The 22,312-nt window shown below is 42.8% G+C and overlaps 2 protein-coding genes across 4 annotated transcripts in view; both read right to left on the reverse strand.

Annotated features, from left to right (window-relative positions):
- Positions 1-4,654: 4,654 nt before the first annotated feature.
- On the reverse strand, positions 4,655-13,267 carry ttc34 (tetratricopeptide repeat domain 34). 2 transcript variants are annotated; one of them, XM_055883525.1, is made up of 8 exons: positions 12,307-13,267; positions 9,850-11,591; positions 8,840-9,062; positions 8,219-8,411; positions 7,130-7,296; positions 6,688-6,961; positions 6,021-6,235; positions 4,655-5,806 (listed from the first exon to the last, which is right to left on the reverse strand). In XM_055883525.1, exons 2-8 carry the CDS (start codon positions 11,556-11,558, stop codon positions 5,249-5,251), a joined length of 3,339 nt encoding a protein of 1,112 aa, XP_055739500.1. In that variant the 5' UTR covers positions 11,559-11,591; positions 12,307-13,267; the 3' UTR covers positions 4,655-5,248. The 2 variants fall into 2 exon arrangements, with proteins under 2 accessions (XP_055739500.1, XP_055739491.1); XM_055883516.1 differs by having other exon boundaries at positions 12,301-13,267.
- A 292-nt stretch (positions 13,268-13,559) lies between these two features.
- LOC129824162 (tumor necrosis factor receptor superfamily member 1A-like) overlaps positions 13,560-22,312 on the reverse strand; it is a 36,972-nt gene continuing 28,219 nt past the window's right edge. For both annotated transcript variants that reach the window (XM_055883595.1, XM_055883585.1), the window contains exon 10: positions 13,560-21,285. In XM_055883595.1, coding sequence (XP_055739570.1) covers positions 20,951-21,285 — 335 coding nt within the window. In that variant the 3' untranslated portion in view covers positions 13,560-20,950. The remainder of the gene's footprint in view (positions 21,286-22,312) is intronic.

The raw sequence follows: 22,312 nt of genomic DNA on the forward strand, positions 1-22,312 counted from the left end.
CCAAAGGACTCTCAGACCATCAGAAGCAAGATTCTCTGTTCTGAAGAAACCAAGATTGAACTCTTTGGCCTGAATGCCAAGCTCATCACCTGTCTAATACCATCCCTACGGTGAAGCATGGTGGTGGCAGAATCATGCTGTGGGGATGTTTTTCAACGGCAGGGACTAGGAGACTAGTCAGGATTGAGGGAAAGATGAACGGAGCAAAGTACAGAGATGAAAACCTGCTCCAGAGTGCTCAGGACCTCAGACTGGGGCAAAAGTTCACATTCAAACAGGACAACAACCCTAAGCACACAGCCAAGAAAATGCAGGAGTGGCTTCGGGACAAATCTCTGGATGTCCTTAAGTGGCCCAGCCAGAGATCGGCCTTGAAGCAGATTGAACATATCTGGTGTCACGGCCGTTTAAAGGAGTGGACCAAGGTGCAGCGTTGTGAGCGTACATACTTATTTAATATAATAATTTGTCAACAAAACAATAAACATCAACCGAAACGTGACGTCAACATAGTGCTCACAGGCAACTAAACAAGGACAACTACCCACAAAATCAACTTGGAAAATGGCCACCTAAATAGGCTCCCCAATCAGAGACAACGATAAACAGCTGTCTCTGATTGGGAACCCACTCAGGCCACCATAAACCTACATACCCCTAGACAATACAAAATCCCCATAGATAACCAAAAAAAACTAGACAAGACAAAACCCTAGACAATACAAAAACTTAACAAACCACCCTTTGTCACACCCTGACCTAACCAAATAATTAAGAAAGCACATATACTAAAGTCAGGGCCTGACATCTGGAGAATAGCTCTGCAGCGATGCTCCCCATCCAACCTGACAGAGCTTGAGAGGATCTGCAGAGAAGAATGGGACAAACTCCCCAAATACAGGTGTGCCAAGCTTGTAGCATCATACCCAAGAAGACTTGAGGCTGTAATCGCTGCTAAAGGTGCTTCAACAAAGTACTGAGTAAAGGGTCAGAAAACATATGTAAATGTGATATTTCAGTTATTTCTATTTTATACATTTGCAAAAAAATTCTAACAACCTGTTTTTGCTTTGTCGTTATGGGGTATTGTGTGTAGATTGAAAAAACGGGTCTGAATACTTATATATAATTTTCCGGTTTCACTGACCATGTCTTAAAGTAATGATGGACTGTCGTTTCTCTTTGCTTATTTGAGCTGTTCTTGCCATAATATGGACTTGGTCTTTACCAAATAGGGCTATCTTCTGTATACCACACCTACCTTGTTACAACACAACTGATTGGCTCAAACGCAGTAACACGGAACCCAAACCGGCTGCGCTCGTGCGCCATTTTGCGCTATCATGTATAAATGTATTTTGTCCCCCTACACCAAACGCGATCACGACACGCAGGTTAAAATATCAAAACAAACTCTGAACCAATTACATTAATTTGGGGACAGATCGAAAGCATTAAACATGTATGGTATTTTAACTAGTTGATTTGCACTTGCTAGCTAATTTGTCCTATTTAGCTAGCTTGTTGTTGCTAGCTAATTTGTCCTGGGATATAAACATTGAGTTGTTATTTTACCTGAAATGCACAAGGTCTTCTACTCTGACGATTAATCCACACATGAAACGGCCAACCGAATCGTTTCTAGTCATCTCTCCTCCTTCCAGGCTTTTTCATCTTTGAACTTATATGGTGATTGGCATCTACCCTTTTACCACGATAACCGGCAAACATTTCATCTTTCTATCACCCACGTGGGTATAACCAATGAGGAAATGGCACGTGGGTACCTACTTCTATAAACCAATGAGGAGATGGGAGAGGCAGGACTTTCAGCGTGATCTGCGTCAGAAAGAGAAAGGAGTTCTATTTTAGCCCTTGGCAACGCAGACGCTCGTTGGCGCGCGCACAATAATTGAATAACATGGATTTCAAAAATTATTTTGCGACGCTCACGCACGCGACGTGTCCGGTATGGTCAGCATGTAAGAAGGAAAGACATTCCAAAAATTAACTTTTAACAAGGCACACCTGTTCATTGAAATGCATTCCAGGTGACTACCTCATGAAGCTGGTTGAGCGAATGCCAAGCGTGTGCAAAGCTGTCATCAAGACAAAGGGTGGCTATTTGAAGAATCTGAAATATAAAATATATTTAGATTTTTTTTCAAACTTTTTTGTTACTTCATGATTCCATATGTGTTATTTCATAATTTTGATGTCTTTACTATTATTCTACAATGTAGAAAATATTAAAAATAAAGAAAATCCCTGGAATGAGTAGGTGTTTCCAAACTTTTGATGTAGCAACTACAGATTTCCCCCTTAACCATTAGTCTCTATCTGTCTTAGCTTGTCTCCCTCACCACAAACATAGATTTGCTTGAGCCAAGAGAATATCATTGGAAGAAGCCAGTTAACCAATGAATTACTGGTCATCATGTACTAACTGATACATTTATATCGCTGACATTACAGCAATAATTTTGATCATGCCCTGATGCTGGTTAACCAAAGGCACGATAGAAGCTAGGCGTTATCAGAGGAAGCAGGGGACATATGGTATCAGCTGTGGAGATGCTCCCACACACCCAGTCTGGCCATACTGATAAGATTCCCTCTAGGACTGTGAATAGCTCAAAGAAGAAGTTGCCTTTATTCACAGATTTAGGACCAGCTTACATTCTCTCCAACCTAGCATTCACCATTTGACGGTAGAACTTAGTATTGTTTCAGATCAGTGCTTATATAAGCTAAAATGACAAGGTGGTATTAAACAAGTCTAGTCAGAGGCCTACTTGCTTCAGAGTAAGTGGTTGTCAATCTAGCTAGTCACATTGGGTCACATTTCAAACTTGATACACTATTTGAACTTTCTTAAGAATACTCCATTGCTTACAAAATCCAGTAATATTGTACACTAACTCCCATAAGAGTAATGTCTCATTTGATTATAGTTGCAGGCCTTGTATTTACACAAAGTATTCCATTTGGTAATTATTTATTCTTCTTTGGTATTGTTGCAGGTAAAGCCTTTGGCTGCGTAGGGGGCTACAATGCCAGTAGCACCACCCTGGTGGATACGGTACGCTCCTTCGCTGCAGGCTTCTTCTTCACCACCTCACTTCCCCCAGTGGTCCTGGCTGGGGCCCTGGTGTCTGTGAGGGTCCTGAGGAGCTCCGAGGGCCAGTTGCTACGCAGGGGAACGTCAAACCGGAGGAACGAGGCAGCTGCTCCTGGAGAAAGGACTGCCTGTGATCAAGATACTATAGCACTGCTACTACATCATTTATATTGATGAGGAGACAATACACCATTGGATAGGCTGTGCAGAGCATTATGGGTAGTGTAGTACATCATGCTCCAATAACTACTTCCAAAGATGATGGATAAATGAAAATGTCTTACTCGGGCTGTTTACCATTGGAAAAAATTGTCACACTTCCGGTCTACTTAAGGGGTGGCTCTCCCATAGACACTAATGCAATAGAAGCTGGGTATTGTCTACTTAGTTAATTGACTGCATATGAACCAGAAAAAAATGAGCCAGTGAGATGTCTCGCTTTCTCTTCCATCGCTGCTACTACTACGTCATCCCTATAAGGGTAATGCATGTTCTATGACAACTATAGCCTTAAGCAGTGGATATCCTATCTGTGTCACTGTCACCCCAGTCGTGAGAGTTACTGTGTCATTACTAGGGCCCTGCCTTTTTCTCAACTTCTTGTTCAGTGGGTAATTTTTCCTCCTGCACCAAGAAATTGATTGTTCCTTCTCAAGCCACTTGTAAAATACATGTTTTTAAATCGCCACATCTTGATAGCTGAATCAACAACAAAAAAAGATCTGCTTACCACAAATTAAGGTTCTAAGCATGTAGATTGTCTGTGCACCTCTCATTTAACTGGGTCATGTATATGAGTTCTGTTGAAAAGCTTTTGACAAATAGACCTTAAAGGGGATGGTCATTTTCTAAAGATTAATTATCTGAGTTAATTATCTGATGTGTTAATTATCTAATGATTAGGGTGCACTCGCCTACTTTACTGTGGAAAAGGGGGCACAATACTGTACGTCATGTTGATATGATTTTCAGTTTCCTTCCAAATGACTGGTTTCACATTTGTCTCCAGGGATCATAATAAAAAAAAACATTCTAACTGAAAAAATAAATTAGGCTAGATGCTTCTTTCACTTGGTTCGCACCTTGACTTTCCGGCAGGTTCGCTCGACCTTATTCATGGTTTCCTCGCCCGTAAAGGTGGTGGAATTATTAGGAAACTAAGTCAAGGTTAGAATATGGCGTATATGTAGACACTCCTCCACCACACCTCCATTTCTTTAATCTACACCTCAAACACGTACCTTGCTGACACTGGAATTTGCCCATGCTTAAATTCAATCTCAGGTCTGAATTTGCCCCTTTAGAAAGTAAAACCTGCACATGGGCACTTTCTAAAATAACTATTTAACCTCACGGTGATATTTTGGTTGTATAGATTTCTGTATCAATTCTCAGATGCTATGCTCTGGTATCCCGCAAATGTAAATGACAAATTATGATTTGTCTCAATGACATTGAAGCGGAATGAACTAAACACAATCAGTCTTTAACTTGAATGTAACAAATTGAATGTAAAAAAAAAAGTAATTGCTGTCGAAGACATTTGGTTTATTACACATGAATTCAAAATTACACAAAAATAAATGGAAATAAAACAAAAGTTGTTCTGTGTAGTTGCATCTTTAAGTTTTTTACCTTTACAGTTACTAGTTATGTAGTAAAATAGTCAAACGTAATTACACAGAAATAACCTGTGTTACTTGTTTGTTCCTTTGGGATTCTTTCAAACAACCACCACAAGGCACAATATAGGCCAGGTATCAAGTATATTTAATTGAAGTAAGCACCAGGGAATATCCATTGTTTCCACGCCATTTCCTATTAAATGTCAGGCACGTGATTGCAAAATACTCACAAATTACAAATAAATTCTAGGACTTTTCCATGTTTACAAAAACACTACCCAAGGGAAATGCTCATTATTCTATTAACCCTCATTCTGAATAAGATATAAATGCAGCTTCCCCTTTGACATTCTAAATGTTTTCGCGGTAGCAATTAACTGAGGTTTAGTGTACATAAAAACAAATTGTCACAGGGTTACTCTAAGTGAGCTTTACTTGGAAGGGTTTCTTCCAAAGTACAGTACAATGGTATCTCAAGGGACAAAGGCCCAAAGACACTAGTCTAGTGTACAATGCAGGGGCTGCAGTGCTCCCGCTTGATCCTGGCCCTGAGCCTACGCAGCTCCATGTGCTCGCTGTCCACCAACAGGCCGCTCTCGGTCAACTTCCAGGCCTTACTGAGCTGCTGCTCTCCGTAGTGCTGCAGGGCCATACGAAGGAAGCACTCGGCCAGGCGGGACCTTCCCAGCCCGGCCTCCACACACTGCAAAGCCTGGCCCCGGTGGAGCTCCAGGGCCCGACTGAAGTCGTCCAGGGCGGGCCCCTCGTGAGAGCACAGCACCAGGCTGCGGCCTCGCTGACACAGGTCCTCTGCCCAGACGTGAGGCTCTTCTGGGGCTCCGGAGACTGTAGTGTCGGAGGGGTCACCGTGACTCTGGATGACCCGGTCCAGGTCGGCCACAGCCCGTTCGTGCAGGTCGAGCTGGGCGAGGCAAGCGGCCCGTTGGCGCAGGAACTGTGGTCGAAGCTCTGCCGCGGCTCGCACAGCCACGGTCAGGAGGGCCAGGGCCTGCTCCCAATGGCCACTCGCTGAGACACTGCCTGCTTCCTGGGCTGCTGCCTATGGTAACATAGACATAATTGTGTGAGTACATATTATGATGAGAGTTGACTGTTACATCTCGTAATAAGAGTTGATTATTTTGTCTTGAAATAAGAGTTGATCGGTTTTTCTTGTAAGAAGAGTTGCTTTGTCTTGCGTGGGGGGAAAAAAGTGATTATAAAACAGTTAGCAATCTGATTGGTCGATAGGTGTTTGTTGTCTTTGTTTTTACTTGTGCCATGCGTTCCCTGTGAATCGGGGGAATGAGGGTCAGCAGGAAGTCCAGAGTAGAGGGTTCCTTTTCAGTCAGCTTGCTCAGCCTGACGCCGCCTCCGCAGTACTTCTGCTGCCAGGCCTCCACCACGCCCACCCTGGCCTGAGCTGCAGCCTCCCGGGGATCCTGGCCAAACACCTGAGCCAGGTGAGCTCCTGCTGATTTCACCTCACCTGGATCACAGGGGCAGATATTTCAAAACAGCTACATGTACTAACTGTGCACAGCTTAGCACTTACAGTTTACTTTCAGAAGCTACCATTCTTCTGCTGTACTTTTAAGTATCTTCAATCTACAAATGAACCTGATCCGGTATCATATAACAGCATCATCAAGAAAAGCAACTTTACAAAAATATACTTCAACTAAAACCTTCCTAAAAGTAGGTCTGCTTAGACACTGTCCATACTGTGTCATCTCTAGGGCAGAACAGGACGAAGGCTAAATCCCAAGTCGACCCATAAAACCTACGCCCTATGCACTTGTGAAAATCTGCGATTACTTCATTGGTGTAAGGTGTAATCATAGGGCATATGGTCTAGGCTGGGATAGGCAAAAGTCATCCAAAAAGAGCACTCACTGATGAGAGATAAGTGAGCGTCTGTCAGCCAAGTGCCAATCTCACCTTTGGCCAGTAGTAGATCTACGTAGAGGAGATGACATCTGGTGTCTCGGCAGTCAGTCCTCATCAGGACTCCTCCAATTAGAAAGGCCTCTCGAAGCTCTTCTTCCTGGCAGGGGACGGCATTAGCCGCCAGGATCTCCGACAGATTGGTCCGGCAGTACTGCTGCAGCCAATCACAGACCAGTTTCCTTGCCTTATCTTTGAGCGATAGTATGTCTTTGGTGACGGCGTCCATGCTTATTTGAAGTGCTGCCAGTATATCCTGAGTACATTCCTGGAAAACAAAGACATGTTTATAATCGTCCTGCGATTATCTGTCAATCAGAAGCTGTCAATGTGGATGTAGAGGCCTTAAAACAATTGTTTTAATTCTAATGCAAAAAGCAATATTAGCACTGCATGTACAGCAGGATAAGTATGCCCCATTTTTGTGTCCTAGTACCTTCTGTTGGTTTAGCATGAGATAGGTGAAGCCTCTTCCACAGAGGGCCTGTACATGGTCAGGGTGCTCTTTCAAGATGGAGCTGAAATCAAAGATGGCCGTCTTGCGTTGGCCCAACAAGACATAGCACCTGGCCCTTTCCATCAGCGAGTTTGCTGCCTCACATCCTGCAAGTAGTAGACCTTACATTAGTTGTATTGCCTATAATGTCATGAATGTTAGTATATATAAAATATACACTGAGTGTACAAAGAATTAGGTACACCTGCTCTTTCCGTGAGAGACTGACCAGGTGAAAGCTATGATCCCTTATTGATGTCACCTGTTGAATCCACTCAATCAGTCTAGATGAAGGGGAGGAGAAATGTTAAAGAAGGATTTTTAAGGCTTGAGATAATTGAGACATGGATTGTGTATGTGTGCCTTTCAGAGGGTGAATTATTTAAGTGCCTTTGAAGGGGTATGGTAGTAGGTGCCAGGCACACCGGTTTGAGTGTGTCAAGAACTGCAACGCTACAGGGTTTTTCTCACTCAACAGTTTCCCGTGGGTCCACCATTACCCAAAGGACATTTAGCCAACTTGACACAACTGTGGGAAGCATTGGAGTCAACATGGGCCAGTATCCCTGTGGGATGCTTTTGACACCTTGTAGAGTCCATGCCTCGACGAATTGAGGCTGTTCTGAGGGCAAAAGGGGGTGCAACTCAATATTAGGAAGGTGCTCCTAATATTTTGTACGCTCATTGTACATTGTACTATTATGACCTATTCGAAACATAACGACCAAGCTACACCACAAAAGAGACCCTTTATCAAGTGTTTATGATTCAGAGATGCATCTACCGCAAACAAAATACAGTATAAACCTAATTTTAATCTGGCAGCATTACTTAATGTGCGAAAATTTGGAAAATCTGAATTTTGTCAAGGGGGAGGTCAGTTTCTATTACAAGAGATGGAGGATACATGTCACAAAAGCAGGAATTCCTGATTAATAAGGAAAAATCTCATTCCTAACTATCATGGAGGAGCTTCCTACACAACCAAAATGATGACCTATGCTTGACCAAATGACAAGAGCCAATCACCAGAGGCCATGATGGCGATGGACAGATAGGCCACGGCCTGCCTCAGGGTGCACTCGCCTCGCAGGCCCTCCAGGATGCGTTTGGAGGCAGAGTGGCAGTAGCCCTGCAGCAGCAGCCGGTCCTTTTTAGACGCCACGGCCAGCAGAGGGCGCAAGCAGCTCGTATCACCACACTGGATCAGCTTCTTCAGCAGCTGAAAGAACAGACAAAGCATGAGCAGAGTTGATAGCAGTCATAAGCTTTTTAGTTTATCGTGGCAAATTTGGGAAAATTTGTCCACAATTTCAAAATGTGCATACAATTCTGGATAGCTGTAACAGCACTTGTAAAGTGTGAATTTATACACATTTAAAAAGTATAATTTGAACACAATGTTAGTTAGGGCCAAGTCAAGTGTATTGCTGATGCATAATAACAAGTGACTTTCAGTATCAAAAGGTATTTTTGTAGTCATATTGTGGTCATATCGTCTCCTGACAAGTGTTCTAAAGACATCTTATACTGTAGGTAATATATTTTTTTTAATGTTAGGACGATTAGAATGACTGTATGTTGGAAACACCAAACAACAGCATAATAGTTTGCCCTTTCACATAAAGCAATGTTTACATAATGATGGACCTGGTTGGCATCATAAAGGAAGCCCCGGTGCAGTTGTAGCAAGGTGAGGCGGGCCAGGATGGGTGCACGTGGGCTAGTGGGCCCAATGGCCAACAGCAAGCGATACGCTTCCTCCACCCGGCCCAGCCGGTACAGGGCATCAGCCACCAGGATCTGAGGAGCGTCAGCACTGGGCTGCAACTCCATCAGCAAAACAGCCAGAGAGTGGACTCCAACTGGGGTCCTGCCAAAGAGAGAGATTCAATCACGGTTCAATCAGGGTATCAGCCGATATTAAAATGACATTCATGAATTAAAAAACCCTCACTGAAAGTCATGAAGATCTAATTGAATTCTAATTCAATAAAAAAGTATACAAATTGATACAAACTCTCTGACAGACAGGGTTTAAGAATGAAAAATGAATAAAAGATCATTCAAGCTCTGTCTAAAGAATAGCCAACTTGTGGGTTATAGCCTAATTCACGAAGCAGCCTATTTTATGAGATCTTTCACATTAAAGTACTCCATGTGTGACATGCAGAAACACCAGTGTTGGGGAGTAGTGAACTACATGTAGTTCAACAAGTAAGTAAACTACATTTTGCAGTAGCTTGGTGGTAGTTGAAATAAATTCACATTTTGGTAGTGTTTTCAGTAGTTAATTACTTTTTTGCCATGTAACGGTGTAGCTAACTACTGGAACTACACAATATTTTTTTTGCAAAAATAAGAAATTATGGGGGGAAATAGGCAATAAAGGTTTTTGTGTTTAATAGACTAAATTACACATTCTGTTAATACCTGACCCTAGAGTGAACTGTTCTTGCAATTTGTAGTCTGACAAACATTTCATATTTGATAAGTTTTCCTCAAGTAGCTTGGATGTAGAGAACTACTTTTTCAAAGTAGTTCGGTGAACTATGTTTTTATTGTATCTTAACTTCTTCTAGTGTGAAGTAATTGGTAGTTTGGTAAACAATGATAACAGAGTAGCTTCCTCAACACTGAGAAACACATGCGCTAGCTACCCCTCTTTGTAGCCATCTTTTCTCTGCGTAGGCTGTAGCTGTTTGGTCTGCTGGTGCTCTTGGTGTTCCAAGGGACTGAGGCTGGAGCTGTGATCTCCGGTCCACTCCTCCAGCATGACCCTGGCCTGCTCCAACAGCACGGTGAGCAGCAGCCCGCGGCAGTTCCAGGGAACCAGGCAGCGTACGGTCAGCGCAGTATCCTGGGGCTGCAACCTGCTCGCCGTCACATAGTCCAGGGCTGTGAGGTAGTGCAGGCCCCCCATCATGCGCAGGACGCCCCTGCCGCACAGTGCCCGCACACAGCTGGAAGGGTGGGGTGCCTTGTGCTCGATCACCGCTTGAAAGTCCTCCAGGGCCCCCTTGTGGTCATCTGAGAGAAGACAGGAGTAGCCACGCAGCACCTGCACTGTGTTCTGGTAGCTCTGCTGGGTGTGGGCGTTGGTGTTGATCGCCAGCTGGCTGCAGATGGAGAGGGCCTCTCGGAACTCGCTCCGCAGGAGGAGGCACTCGGCCAGCCGCACCCGCAACTCTCTGCTGCCCCCGTCGGGCTCCAGGTGGCACAGCGCCCAGAGCTGGGCGATCACTGGGTCCAGCAGCTCCACGCCCTCAGAGGAACGCAGGTCAAGACGGGCCAGGACTGTCTCCCTGTAACTCAACAGTCCTCTCTCAGCCTGCTGACGCAGTTGCATGCGGGCTGCCGCTCCCGTCCCCTGGTCCACGAAGAGCCTCTGGAACTGCAGTCGGGCTGTGGCAGGGTGGACTCCAAAAGCCTCACCAAGGTCCCGGCTTGCCTCCGTGGCTCGCCCCACTGTGGAGAAATGGGCGGCCGCTCTACTGGTCAAGAGACTGGCTCTTCTTTCTGCTGGCATCCCCTTAACCACCTTACCTGTGCCCGACTTTGGTTGTGATTGTGAATGATCCTGCAAGGCAACAGAATAAACATCTGCGCTCTCTTCGAACTTGCCTAGTGAAAATAAGAAGGCTGCTTGCAGCTCTTGCACATCTGTGTCCCCTGGCGAAACAGCCATTAAGAACTCAAGGAATTCAGAGGCAGCTTCTGCTACAATGTCGACGACCTCACTCGCTCTCTCCCCAGACTTCACTTCAGCATGTTTTTGCAACATCTGCTCAGAGAAGGCCTTCACTATCTTGGGCAGGTGCTGAGCTTGTCTACCCTTGACCAGTCTTACAGTCTCCAATTTATTGTCTTGGAAAGCCTTGAGATAAAGCCGAGGGCCTTTGGGACTGTGGGGGTCTGAGAGCAAGCAGGTGAGGGCTCTAGTTAACTCCAAAACCACACCCTCTCTACATGGGTTTTGCTTTCCTTCGAGCAAAGCTGAGCAGCGTACAACAATCTCGTCACAGCCCTGACCGGCACCCTGAAGTATGGACTCCATTTTGAAAAGAGAGGCAGACACATTGTTGGGGCTCAGTGTTGACAGGAACACAGCTGCCAGGCCTTTGTTGAGGCCCTCCATGGAAGCCTGGATCTCCCCATGACCATTGAGCCAGGTCTCCAGAGTGGAGATCACCCTAGCCAACCTGGAACCCCCCAGGCCTCGCATGTGACCCATGGTGGATCCAGCATGGCTCTTGAAGGCAGATGTGTACAGAGCAGTGGCCCTCCCCAACTCTCCAGTCTCTAAGAGCTTGTCTCCTTCTTGGCACAGATCCGCCACTCCTATCCCAGCAGGTCCCAGGGCTGTCATGACCGCCAGTGATTAACACTAGTGTTCATATGACTGTCCACAAATGGGGGAAAAAAAATATGTTATATAGAATCATAGTTTAAAATTAGAGATTCTTTTTTATTAAATTACCACAACAAAATTGACCAGAATAACCAATGTGAACTTGAAATATGAGAAGTCAAACTTAGCATAAGTAGCCTAGCACTTAGGGCAATAACACAAAGAGCTGCACCGCAACTATAGTAACACTATAGTGACTCTAGTTCCGCTAATGCAGTAACACAATTGAGCCTTTCAAATGATCTCCAAAATATTTCAAAGCTATATGTTTAAGTTGAAATGAATGATAAAGCACAATCTTAAAGGGGCAATCAGCAGTAAAAAAATGTTTTACTTATTAATTAATTATATGTACCCATTCATTATTGAAGAATATAACTTGCCTCATGAGCTTAGCTAGTTCAAATGTCATCCCCCATCAGAACCCAGAATATAAACTTGTTTTATTTCAATGTTTGTAAACAAAGTAAATGTAAACAAACACTATATAGCTTCAAAACATGGTTAAAACTATAGTTTGATATCATGCATGGATGGTCAGTCCTGCATCCATAGCTCTGTCTATGAATTTGAGATTGGTTACATTTCTCCAGCCCCATCCCTCATCTTTTTACAGAAAAAAGGTCAGGGATCTGCTGTTGTTACCACTGCTGATTGCTTCTTTAAAGTTGGATGACTGAGAAAGATACATTTGGCTTACCTTTACCTTTTAATCAGTTTGTGAGCTCAACTTGCTGTTTTATGAATAATGTACATTTTCCCCAGAGAAAAATGTGTGCCTAGGCAAGCTTGCTCAGTCCCCTATGTTTGTCCCAACCCCTGTCCTCCTAGGTTTTCAGCCAGTTCACTTTGTTTATTTGTTACTTGTTGCTAGAGAATTTATAGCTGCTATCTCTGGAAGCTACTAAAGTTACATACCAAAAAAGGAACTATAGCATTAGCTAGCTATTCTTTATAGTAACTGAGATATGGTTTGACCTACATTTCCTCAGTGTGTTAGCTAACCAATCTGTTGGCTATTAAAATTCAATAGGCAAGAGCAGAGTCAAGAACACAATATACATTGCTGTGCACTGGCTCCATTTTTGTAATTCAATACAACGCAGCCAACTACTGGTATCAAGTAAACTACTGTCACTAGTTTTGAGAAAGTCTAACAAATTTACTAGTAAGCATAGTGCATGCTAATACAGGCTAATATTAGGCTAGTTTACAGATTATTTTGTCTGTAATAAACGCGCGAGACAGTTCTACCTATTGTTCGTGGCAGCGTGTGTCCGTGGTTACTATGGAAACCAAACGCGCTGACTGCAGCACATTTCCAGCCTAGATGAGGAGCTGCTGTACAAAGATTTAATCCATTGCTTTGGACGCCTCCGTCGCCTCGGTCGTAAGGTTTCTTATTTCCGATTGCCCTGTTTTTATGTAGATGAAGCGTATTTTGCCATTGAGATCTGGAAAGTATTTGCGTGGGCTGCCTGCTTCTCTCTCACTGCTAGCATCTGAGATGATTAGCATCTGTCTGCTCAGCCATGCTTTGTCTGTTTCTGTTCTTTCTTCTTTCTGCCCATAAAGTCGTGCGATCGCCTTCTGTTATAATCAACAGACACAGCCAGGGTTGCCAGGTCCAGGGTAAATGTCTAAGCGAATGACCACTCAAAACCCGCCCACAAGGTTTGAAAACGTTTTTATTTTTTTATTGCAGCAAAAGAGGAGTTGCCACATTTATCCAATAGGTGTCTCCATAATGACAATCTACACTGATTGCAAAAAACATGAAAGGACACCTTAATATTGAGTTGCACCCCCCCCCCCCCCCCCCCTTGCCCTTTGAACAGCCCCAACTCATCTGGACATGGTGTCAAAAGTGTTCCATAGGGATGCTACACCATCTGGCAGTCTGACGGACAAATCTGGGTTTGGCGAATGCCAGGAGAATGCTTCTTGCCCCCAATGCATAGTGCCAACTGTAAAGTTTGGTGGAGGAGGAATAACGGTCTGGGGCTGTTTTTCATGGTTCGGGCTAAGCCCCTTAGTTCCAGTGAAGGGAAATCTTAATGCTACAGCATAAAATGACATTCTAGACGATTCTGTGCTTCCAACTTTGTGGCAACAGTTCGGGGAAGACCATTTCCTGTTTCAGCATGACAATGCCCCCGTGCACAAAGCGAAGTCCACACAGAAATGGTTTGTCGAGATCGGTGTGGAAGAACTTGACTAGCCTGCACAGAGCCCTGACCTGAAAAACAGCCACAGACCATTATTCCTCGTCCACCAAACTTTACAGTTGGCCCTGTGCATTGGGGCAGGTAGTGTTCTCCTAGCATCCGCCAATCCCAGATTTGTCTGTCTGACTGACAGATGGTGAAGTGTAATTCATTACTACAGAGAATGCGTTTCCTCTGCTCCAGAGGCCAACACTTTACATGTGGTGTTTATATTTTTGTTCAGTATAGTATGATATGTTACCTTTGATATGCTTACATAAGACAGAAGGTTACCTAAAGGTGTGATATGCAGAAATCGCTCCGCCATTTCCTGGTTTATTGCTAAAATTCGAATAGTTTGCCTAATTTCAGTTTATGTGAAAAAATAAGCACTCATTCTGTAGAGAATCATTGTACCATCTAAACAGCTATGAAAATTATTTTTCAAAACCCCAAATATAGTATTTTCAGCTGTTTGAAGCTGGTGTACAAAACTGAAAGTAAAAGACACAAAAACAAATCTTAACAGGAAGCAAAGAAATAGTGCACATAGAACAGATCTACCGCTTCTTAGATTTGCTTTCAATGTGAATGGCAGATCTATAACTCAAAATTTCTTTGTGAATTCGGTCGTGTCACCTAAAAAGTTACGTATTGCAGTGTTAAAGCTAAAAACATATAGTACATTTTGCAAATTCCTAACATATCATACGAATTGTAATTCGTAACATATAAGAAAATGGATAATAGTCATTCTCAAATGAAACTCTCATGGACATGTATGTGTCGGTTGTTTTGCTCTAGGACACCCACAGGAGTCACAAGACTCGTCTGAAGGTTCCATTACCAGTGAAAAGTTTGGACACGCCTACTCATTCTAGGGTTTTTCTTTATTTTTACTATTTTCTACATTGTAGAATAATAGTGAAGACATCAAATCTATGAAATAACACATGGAATCACGTAGTAACCCAAAGACTGTTAAACAAATCAAAATATATTTTATATTTGAAGCTCTTCAAAGTAGCCACCCTTTGCCTTGATGACAGTTTTGCATTCTCTCAACCAGCTTCATGAGGTAGTCACCTGGAATGCTTTTCCAACAGTCTTGAAGGAGTTCCCACATATGCTGAGCACTTGTTAGCTGCTTTTCCTTCACTCTGTGGTCCAACTCATCCCAAACCATCTCAATTGGGTTGAGGTTGAGTGATTGTGGAGGCCAGGTCATCTGATGCAGCACCCCATCACTCTCCTTCTTGGTCAAATAGCCATTACACAGCCTGGAGGTGTGATGGGTCATTGTCCTGTTGAAAAACAATTGATAGTCCCACTAAGCGCAAACCAGATGGGATGGCGTATTGCTGCAGAATACTGTGGTAGCCATGCTGGTTAAGTATGCCTTGAATTGTAAATAAATCACAGACAGTGTCAACAGCAAAGTACCCCCACACCATCACACCTCATCCTCCATGTTTCACGGTGGGAACCACACATGCAGAGATAATCCGTTCACCTACTCTGCGTCTCACAAAGACATGGCGGTTGGAACCAAAAATCTAAAATTTGGACTCATCAGACCAAAAGAACAGATTTCCACTGGTCTAATGTCCATTGCTCGTGTTTCTTGGTACAAGCAAGTTTCTTCTTATTGTTGTTCTTTAGTAGTAGTGGTTTCTTTGCAGCAATTCGACCATGAAGGCCTGATTCACACAGTCTCCTCTGAACAGTTAATGTTGAGATGTGTCTGTTACTTGAACTCTGAGGTGCAATCTGAGGTGTAGTTAATTGCCGATTTCTGAGGTTGGTTACTCTAATGAACATATCCTCTGCAGCAGAGGTAACTCTGGGTCTTCCTTTCCTGTGGCGGTCCTCATGAGAGACAGTTTCCTCATACCGCTTGATCGTTTTTGCGACTGCACTTGAAGAAACTTTTAAAGTAATTTACATTTTGGCTGAGTCGTGTGTGCCTATGCAATGGAATCCTACTCCGATGCGTTCTAACTAAAACCAAAACTCTTGCATAGTTTGTTTTGTTTCGATATTTTGCATTGAAAGTGACTAATATTGCGTTGATTCGATCACAATCGACACAGTAAAGGGAAACGTTGATAGTGTTAACAGAAAACTCTAGAACAGTGGTCACCAACCTTTTCTGAGTCAAGATCAGTTTGAGTCAAAATGCAAGCCGAGATCTACTGCTCATATTTGTTTTTTAACACAACTTAAAAAACATAAGCCTATGCAACATTAACCAATTAAAAACAGTACTGTAGCAATGAGGTTTGTGCAGTAAGCTATAGGCCCAATAAATTATCACCGCATATTGGCTTTGCTTGAATTACCCTGCCCCCCCCAAAAAAATTGTAGGCTATATCAACATAATCTCACACTCAATTCGTGCAAATATGTACAAAAAGTACTTCAGCAGATTTTGTGTGACTTAATTTGTGTGAAAAGACACATTTTTTTGTGCCACTTCATTTGTAGGAAAATACAAAAAAATGGTGCAACTTCACAAAATACATTTTTGAGGGGCAAACTTCAGAATAATCTTTTGAAAGTTATTAGAGTGATTATTAAAGTGATCAATTTTCATTTGGAAGAGTCAGCTTTTTAAACTAACATGGCTCAGTTGAAATTGTTTTAACATTGTAGTAAAACAAAATGTCATTTGATATGTGTTTTGACATAAAATTACTACATTCTGTAGCAATTAATGTTTTTTCCCAATAAAATGTGATTTGATTAAAGTTAATGCCTTCATGATGGGCAATGATGTTCTAAACTAACTTTTGTGTTCCACATTATTTACAGTGCATTCTGAAAGTATTCAGACCCTTTGAATTTTTCCACATTTTGTTAGGTTACAGCCTTATTCTGAAATTGATTACAATGTTGTTGTTTTTCTCATCAATCTGCACACAATACCCCATAATGACAAAGCAAAAAATGGATTTTTTTTTAAATGTTAGCAAATGTATGAAATATAAAAACACTGAAATACCTTATTTACATAAGTATTCAGACCCTTTGCTATGAGACTCGAAATTTAGCTCAGGTGCATCCGGTTTCTATTGATCATCCCTGAGATGTTTCTACAACTTGATTGGAGTCCACCTGTGGTAAATTCAATTGATTTTGACATGATTTGGAAGGGCACGCGCCTGTCTATATAAGGTGTGTGTAAATCATCATTGTAAATAAGAATTTGTTCTTAACTGACTTGCCTAGTTAAATAAAGGTTAAATAAAAAATACAAAAATAAGGTCCCACAGTTGACAGTGCATGTCAGAGCAAAAACCAAGCCATGAGGTTGGAGGAATTGTGCGTAGAGCCCCGAGACAGGATTGTGTCGAGGCACAGATCTGGGGAAGGGTGCCAAAATATTTCTGCAGCATTGAAGGTCCCCCAAAACACAGTGGCCTCCATCATTCTTAAATGGAAGAAGTTTGGAACCACCAAGACTCTTCTTAGAGCTGGCCGCTCGGCCAAACTGAGCAATCAGGGAGGTGAACAAGAACCTGATGGTCACTCCACAGAGCTCCAGAGTTCCTCTGTGGAGATGGGAGAACCTTCCAGAAGGACAACCATCTCTGCAGCATTCCACCTATCAGGCCGTTATGGTAGAGTGGCCAGACGGAAACCACTCTTCAAAAAAAGGCATATGACAGCCCACTTGGAGTTTGTCAAAAGGCACCTAAAGGACTCTCAGACCATGAGAAACAAGATTCTCTGATTTTATGAAACCAAGATTGAACTCTTTGGCCTGAATGCCAAGTGTCACATCTGGAGGAAACCTGGCACCATCCCTATGGTGAAGAATGGTGGTGGCAGCATCATGCTGTGGGTTTTTTTCAGTGGCAGGGACAGGGAGACTAGTCAGGGTTGAGGGTGAGATGAACAGAGCAAAGTACAGAGAGATCCTTGATGAAAACCTGCTCAGGACCTTAGACTGGGGCGAAGGTTGACCTTCCAACAGGACAACAACCCTAAGCACACAGCAAAGACAACACAGAAGTGGCTTGTCCTTGAGTGGCCCAACCAGAGCCCAGACTTGAACTTGATCGAACATCTCTGCAGAGACCTGAAAATAGCTGTGCAGCGACGCTCCCCATCGATCCTGACAGAGCTTGAGAGGATCTGCAGAGAAGAATTGGAGAAACTCTTAAATTACAGGTGTGCCAAGCTTGTAGCGTCAAGCGTCATGTTTTTTTGCAGGTCTGTTTCCCCACATTTATTGATTAATTAATTTCCAATCATGAAATGTATACCCATTCCCCAATCAAATACCTTCATCGATACCACAAAAAAATGACAAAATCTGAGTTTTACTCCAATCCTGCAACCCTCATAAAATCCGACATGGCACCAGTATGCCAAAGAATTATGCAAAAACAAGCATAGTAAACAACAATTGGTATTAATAAAAAATAAAACACATAAGGCTACTGTTATAAGTATTTCGGTGACAACTTGGTTGCCAGGTCGCAGTTGCAAATGAGAACTTGTTCTCAACTAGCCTACCTGGTTAAATAAAGGTTAAATAAAAAATAAAAAAAATTAACAATATTGGGTTAACAACGTTTGTTTTTTATATAAATAAATGTACGACGTAAAAAACGGCAGTCTAGAACACCATTGCCCAAAATGCATTGCTCCAATAACTTGTTGTATTACTTGTGAGGCACAGCTGAGTGAGCATACATTTAAATAATGTGCTTTTTATTTTTATTTTCCTGGGCTGATGATGCCTGTATCTGATGGAAGGAGAGAGCAGCAGACTGAGTCAGCCTCTCAATATCCCGCCGCTCTCCCTTTCCTCCACTGACACTGACCAAAGGCACACAATCTTCCAGCTGTTGGAGAAACTTGAGTCGCACTGCATTATTTCTGCCTCATGCACAAATTCATGTTGTTACTCCTATGAACAGAAGACCCAAGTCGCTAATAATAACAACAACGCAAGCCTTTAGATACACTTTCCTACTCATTCACTACTGCCGCAGTGCTTGTTGTAGCGCTGAGTGGAAACAGGAAAAGCGCGCTTTTTATGGCTTATAAAAGTGTCGAATACAAATTGTTGACAGTGCTGAGTAAATGAAACATCACTCATAAAAACAGCAGCTCTGTGCTGTATTCGTCTTTACACATTGTTTAAAACGGTTTGAAATCTCACAGTATCAATTTTGCTGTAGTTTTCTTTTATGCCTGCAGACATCCCAGAGACAAATTTTAAAAAATAGGCACACATGGCTTTATCAATGTTTTTTTTACAGAAATGTTTGGCGATTGACTAGGAATGCAAAGGATCGGTTGGGGATCCCTGCTCTAGAAAGTTGAATGAAGTTCAACCTCGTGCTTCTCTCGGTGGGTTGATATTATGCATGGCAGTCCGGCAGTCTTGGTGTGGCTGCCAGCCAAATAGCGTATGCAATGTGTTGCACTAGTGAATTTTCAGTAAAGGAAACACGCAGGTGAAATGGTTTAAAACAAAGCTATTTTGATGGTCTGCGTTTAGAAAATTCAGGTTTCTGAACTCTTAACGAAACCGCCTATCCTGATGCTCAGGCCATGTATCTGTGCACACTCAAGCATGCACTTTCACACAATCGTGACAAGACTGAGAGACCAGACATATGCTCCAAATAAAGGACAATGACGAAATTGACATAAAACAGTTAAATATACTGAACAAAAAAATAAACAGATGTTGGTCCCATGTTTCATGAGCTGAATTTAAAGATCCAAGAAATGTTCCATATGCACAAAAAGCTTATTTCTCTCAAATTGTGTGCACAAATTTGTTTACATCCCTGTTAATGAGCATTTCTCCTTTGCCAAGTTAATCACAAGAATCTGATTGAACAGCATGATCATTACACGAGTGCTCCCTGTGCTGGGGACAATAAAAGGCCACTCTAAAATGTGCAGTTTTGTCACACAACACAATGCCACAGATGTCTCAAGTTGAGGGACCATGCAATTGGCATCCTGACTGCAGGAATGTCCACCAGCTGTTGCCAGAGAATTTGAATGTTATTTATCTACCATAAACCTCCTCCAACGTCGTTTTAGAGAATTTGGCAGTACCTCAAACCGGCCTCACAACCACAGACCACGTGTAACCACACCAGCACAGAAACTGTGGGTTTGCGCAACCAAAGAATTTCTGCATAAATGGTCAGAAACCATCTCAGGGAACCTCATGTGCATGCTCGTCGTCCTCATGAGGGTTGTAACCGACTTCAGTGGGCAAACACTTTGTGCACAATTTGAATGCACAGAGATACCGTGACAAGATCCTGAGGCCCATTGTCGTGCCCTTCATCCGTCGCCATCACCTCATGTTTCAGCATGATTATGCACAGCCGACAGCCCCATGTTGCAAGGATCTGTACACAATTCCTGGAAGCTGAAAATATCTCAGTTCTTCCATGGCCTGCATACTCACCAGACATGTTACCCATTGAGCATGTTTGGGATGCTTTGGATCAACGTGTACGACAGCGTGTTCCAGTTCCCGCCAATATCCAGCAACTTCTCACAGCCATTGAAGAGGAGTGGGACAACATTCCACAGGCCACAATCAACAGCCTGATCAAATCTATGCTAAGGAGATGTTTCGATGCCCAACAGATGCATATCTGTATTCCCAGTCATGTGAAATCCTTAAATTAGGGCCTAATGAATTTATTTCAATTGACTGATTTCCTTATATGAACTGTAACTCAGCAAAATCTTTGAAATTGTTGCATGTTGCGTTTATATTTTTGTTCAGTGTATAATTAAATAAACCACAACTTCGTTATCACAGCGCAGTTTGTGAGCTCTCCAAACGATGTGTACACTACCAGAATGAGAACAGTATGTAGTATTAATACATTGAATAAACAGAAAAGACCATAACCAAACATTCTAGATGAATGGGGAAGTGGCAATTATTCATTGCCTACATTTAGTACTGCTGATACATTTGATACATTGTGGGGAATTCATAAACATTGACAAACCGAGAGAGTGAGTATGGACAGAGATGTGCCTTGCGCTTAGTTGCAACACAGTATTTGAAAACAATGTGATCTCTGGTGAAGACCGATTTTTGACGTCTGTTCGAATACTCATGTCTATCCCTACTCAGTTGTCCTATGAAACTGTGGTGATGTCTTTGGTTGTGGCTCTCCACTGCAGCTGCTCCAGACAATCCTGCAGCTGGTAGGCACAGCCAGCCAGGTCCATGTAGAGCAGGGCCGAGTATACGTCCTCCAGACTTGCAGTCGGGCCCTGGCTCCACAGCCGCAGCATCTGGTACTGCCTCTCAATAGAGCCCAGGCCTGGCTCCAGCTCCACACGCTCTAGCTGCCGGTCGGTCAGGGAGAGCACGCGCAGGAACTCCTTCCAGCGCCGCAGAGGCACCTCCTTGATGATGGCATATAACACCGTCGCGGGCCAGTGCTCCTCCTGGGTGTCCTGGCGAGGGACTGAGGAAGAGAGGGGGAAGGGAGGGAGGGAGGAAATCAGGGCCAATATTCACAAAGCGTCTCAGAGTAGGAGTACTGATCTAGGATAAGGGTTCCTGTGTCCATGAAATTGTATTAATTATTATCTAAAAGGCAAAACTAAACCTAGATCTGTGTTCCTACTCTGAGAAGCTTAATACGGGCCCAGAAAGGTAACAGGTGGAGAGATTTTTGTAAAGTGCTTAAAGGAAAAAACTCTACATAAAAACAAAAATGTTTTCTTGTCAGCAATCAAGTTGTCAAGATATGTAACTTTCAAAATATATAACATGATGCAAAATGCATCATACAGGGATTATTTGTGTATTTTGAAAGTTACATATCTTGAAAACTTGATTGCTGACAAGAAAAACATTTTGGGACAATGTCAACAATGGACTAATGAAACGGATATCAAAAGATCGTTTTCCGGTGGAGTTTTCCTTTAAGTAAGCAGAGAAGTAATAGAGAGTTTGGGCAAGATTCAATCAATGTAATCAGGTCATTTGTGGCGTATGAGGAAACCTCTCTGTGCTGTGAGGGTGCGTTTTAGGAGTGAGAAAGTGCTTGAACTTGTTTTTCAACAGAAACGGCTAAACTTGTCTCGCTTGTGTAAACGATGAGACCTGATAAGTGTGATGCTCATAGTTTATTTCTAACAAGCATTTTATTATTTAGATTTTCGATTTGCACACTATGCACACTCCTAGTCCAGTATATTTGTTTTTGAGGGGGAAGTCGCAGTCTGGACCCTAGTCAACTGTTGTAAAGGAAATGACACGCAAGCTGAACTATACCACAGACCATGCACCATAACCTTACAATAACAACACGGGAGAATTCTGAAGTTGACAACCATGTGGAATTTTCATGTAAACTAGATGTGGTCATACTATTTAATCTCAAAGATACAAAAATCAAAAGAACGTGGCCTTAAATTTGAGGTTAGAAGATCAAAAACAGGATGTAATGACTCATTTTCATGTATCATATTTTGTCACTGAAACCA

Source organism: Salvelinus fontinalis, chromosome 2 (genome assembly GCF_029448725.1).
Source record: "Salvelinus fontinalis isolate EN_2023a chromosome 2, ASM2944872v1, whole genome shotgun sequence".
In the NCBI taxonomy this organism is placed as follows: Eukaryota; Metazoa; Chordata; class Actinopteri; order Salmoniformes; family Salmonidae; genus Salvelinus; species Salvelinus fontinalis.

Coding starts and splice junctions, on each gene's coding strand:
- ttc34 (XM_055883525.1), bottom strand. CDS start 11,558: ATGACAGCCCTGGGACCTGCTGGGATAGGAGTGGCGGATCTGTGCCAA. Junction 9,063..9,849: donor AAAGATGGCTACAAAGAGGG/GTAGCTAGCGCA, acceptor TCTCTTTGGCAG/GACCCCAGTTGGAGTCCACT. Junction 6,236..6,687: donor AGATCTACTACTGGCCAAAG/GTGAGATTGGCA, acceptor CCTGTGATCCAG/GTGAGGTGAAATCAGCAGGA.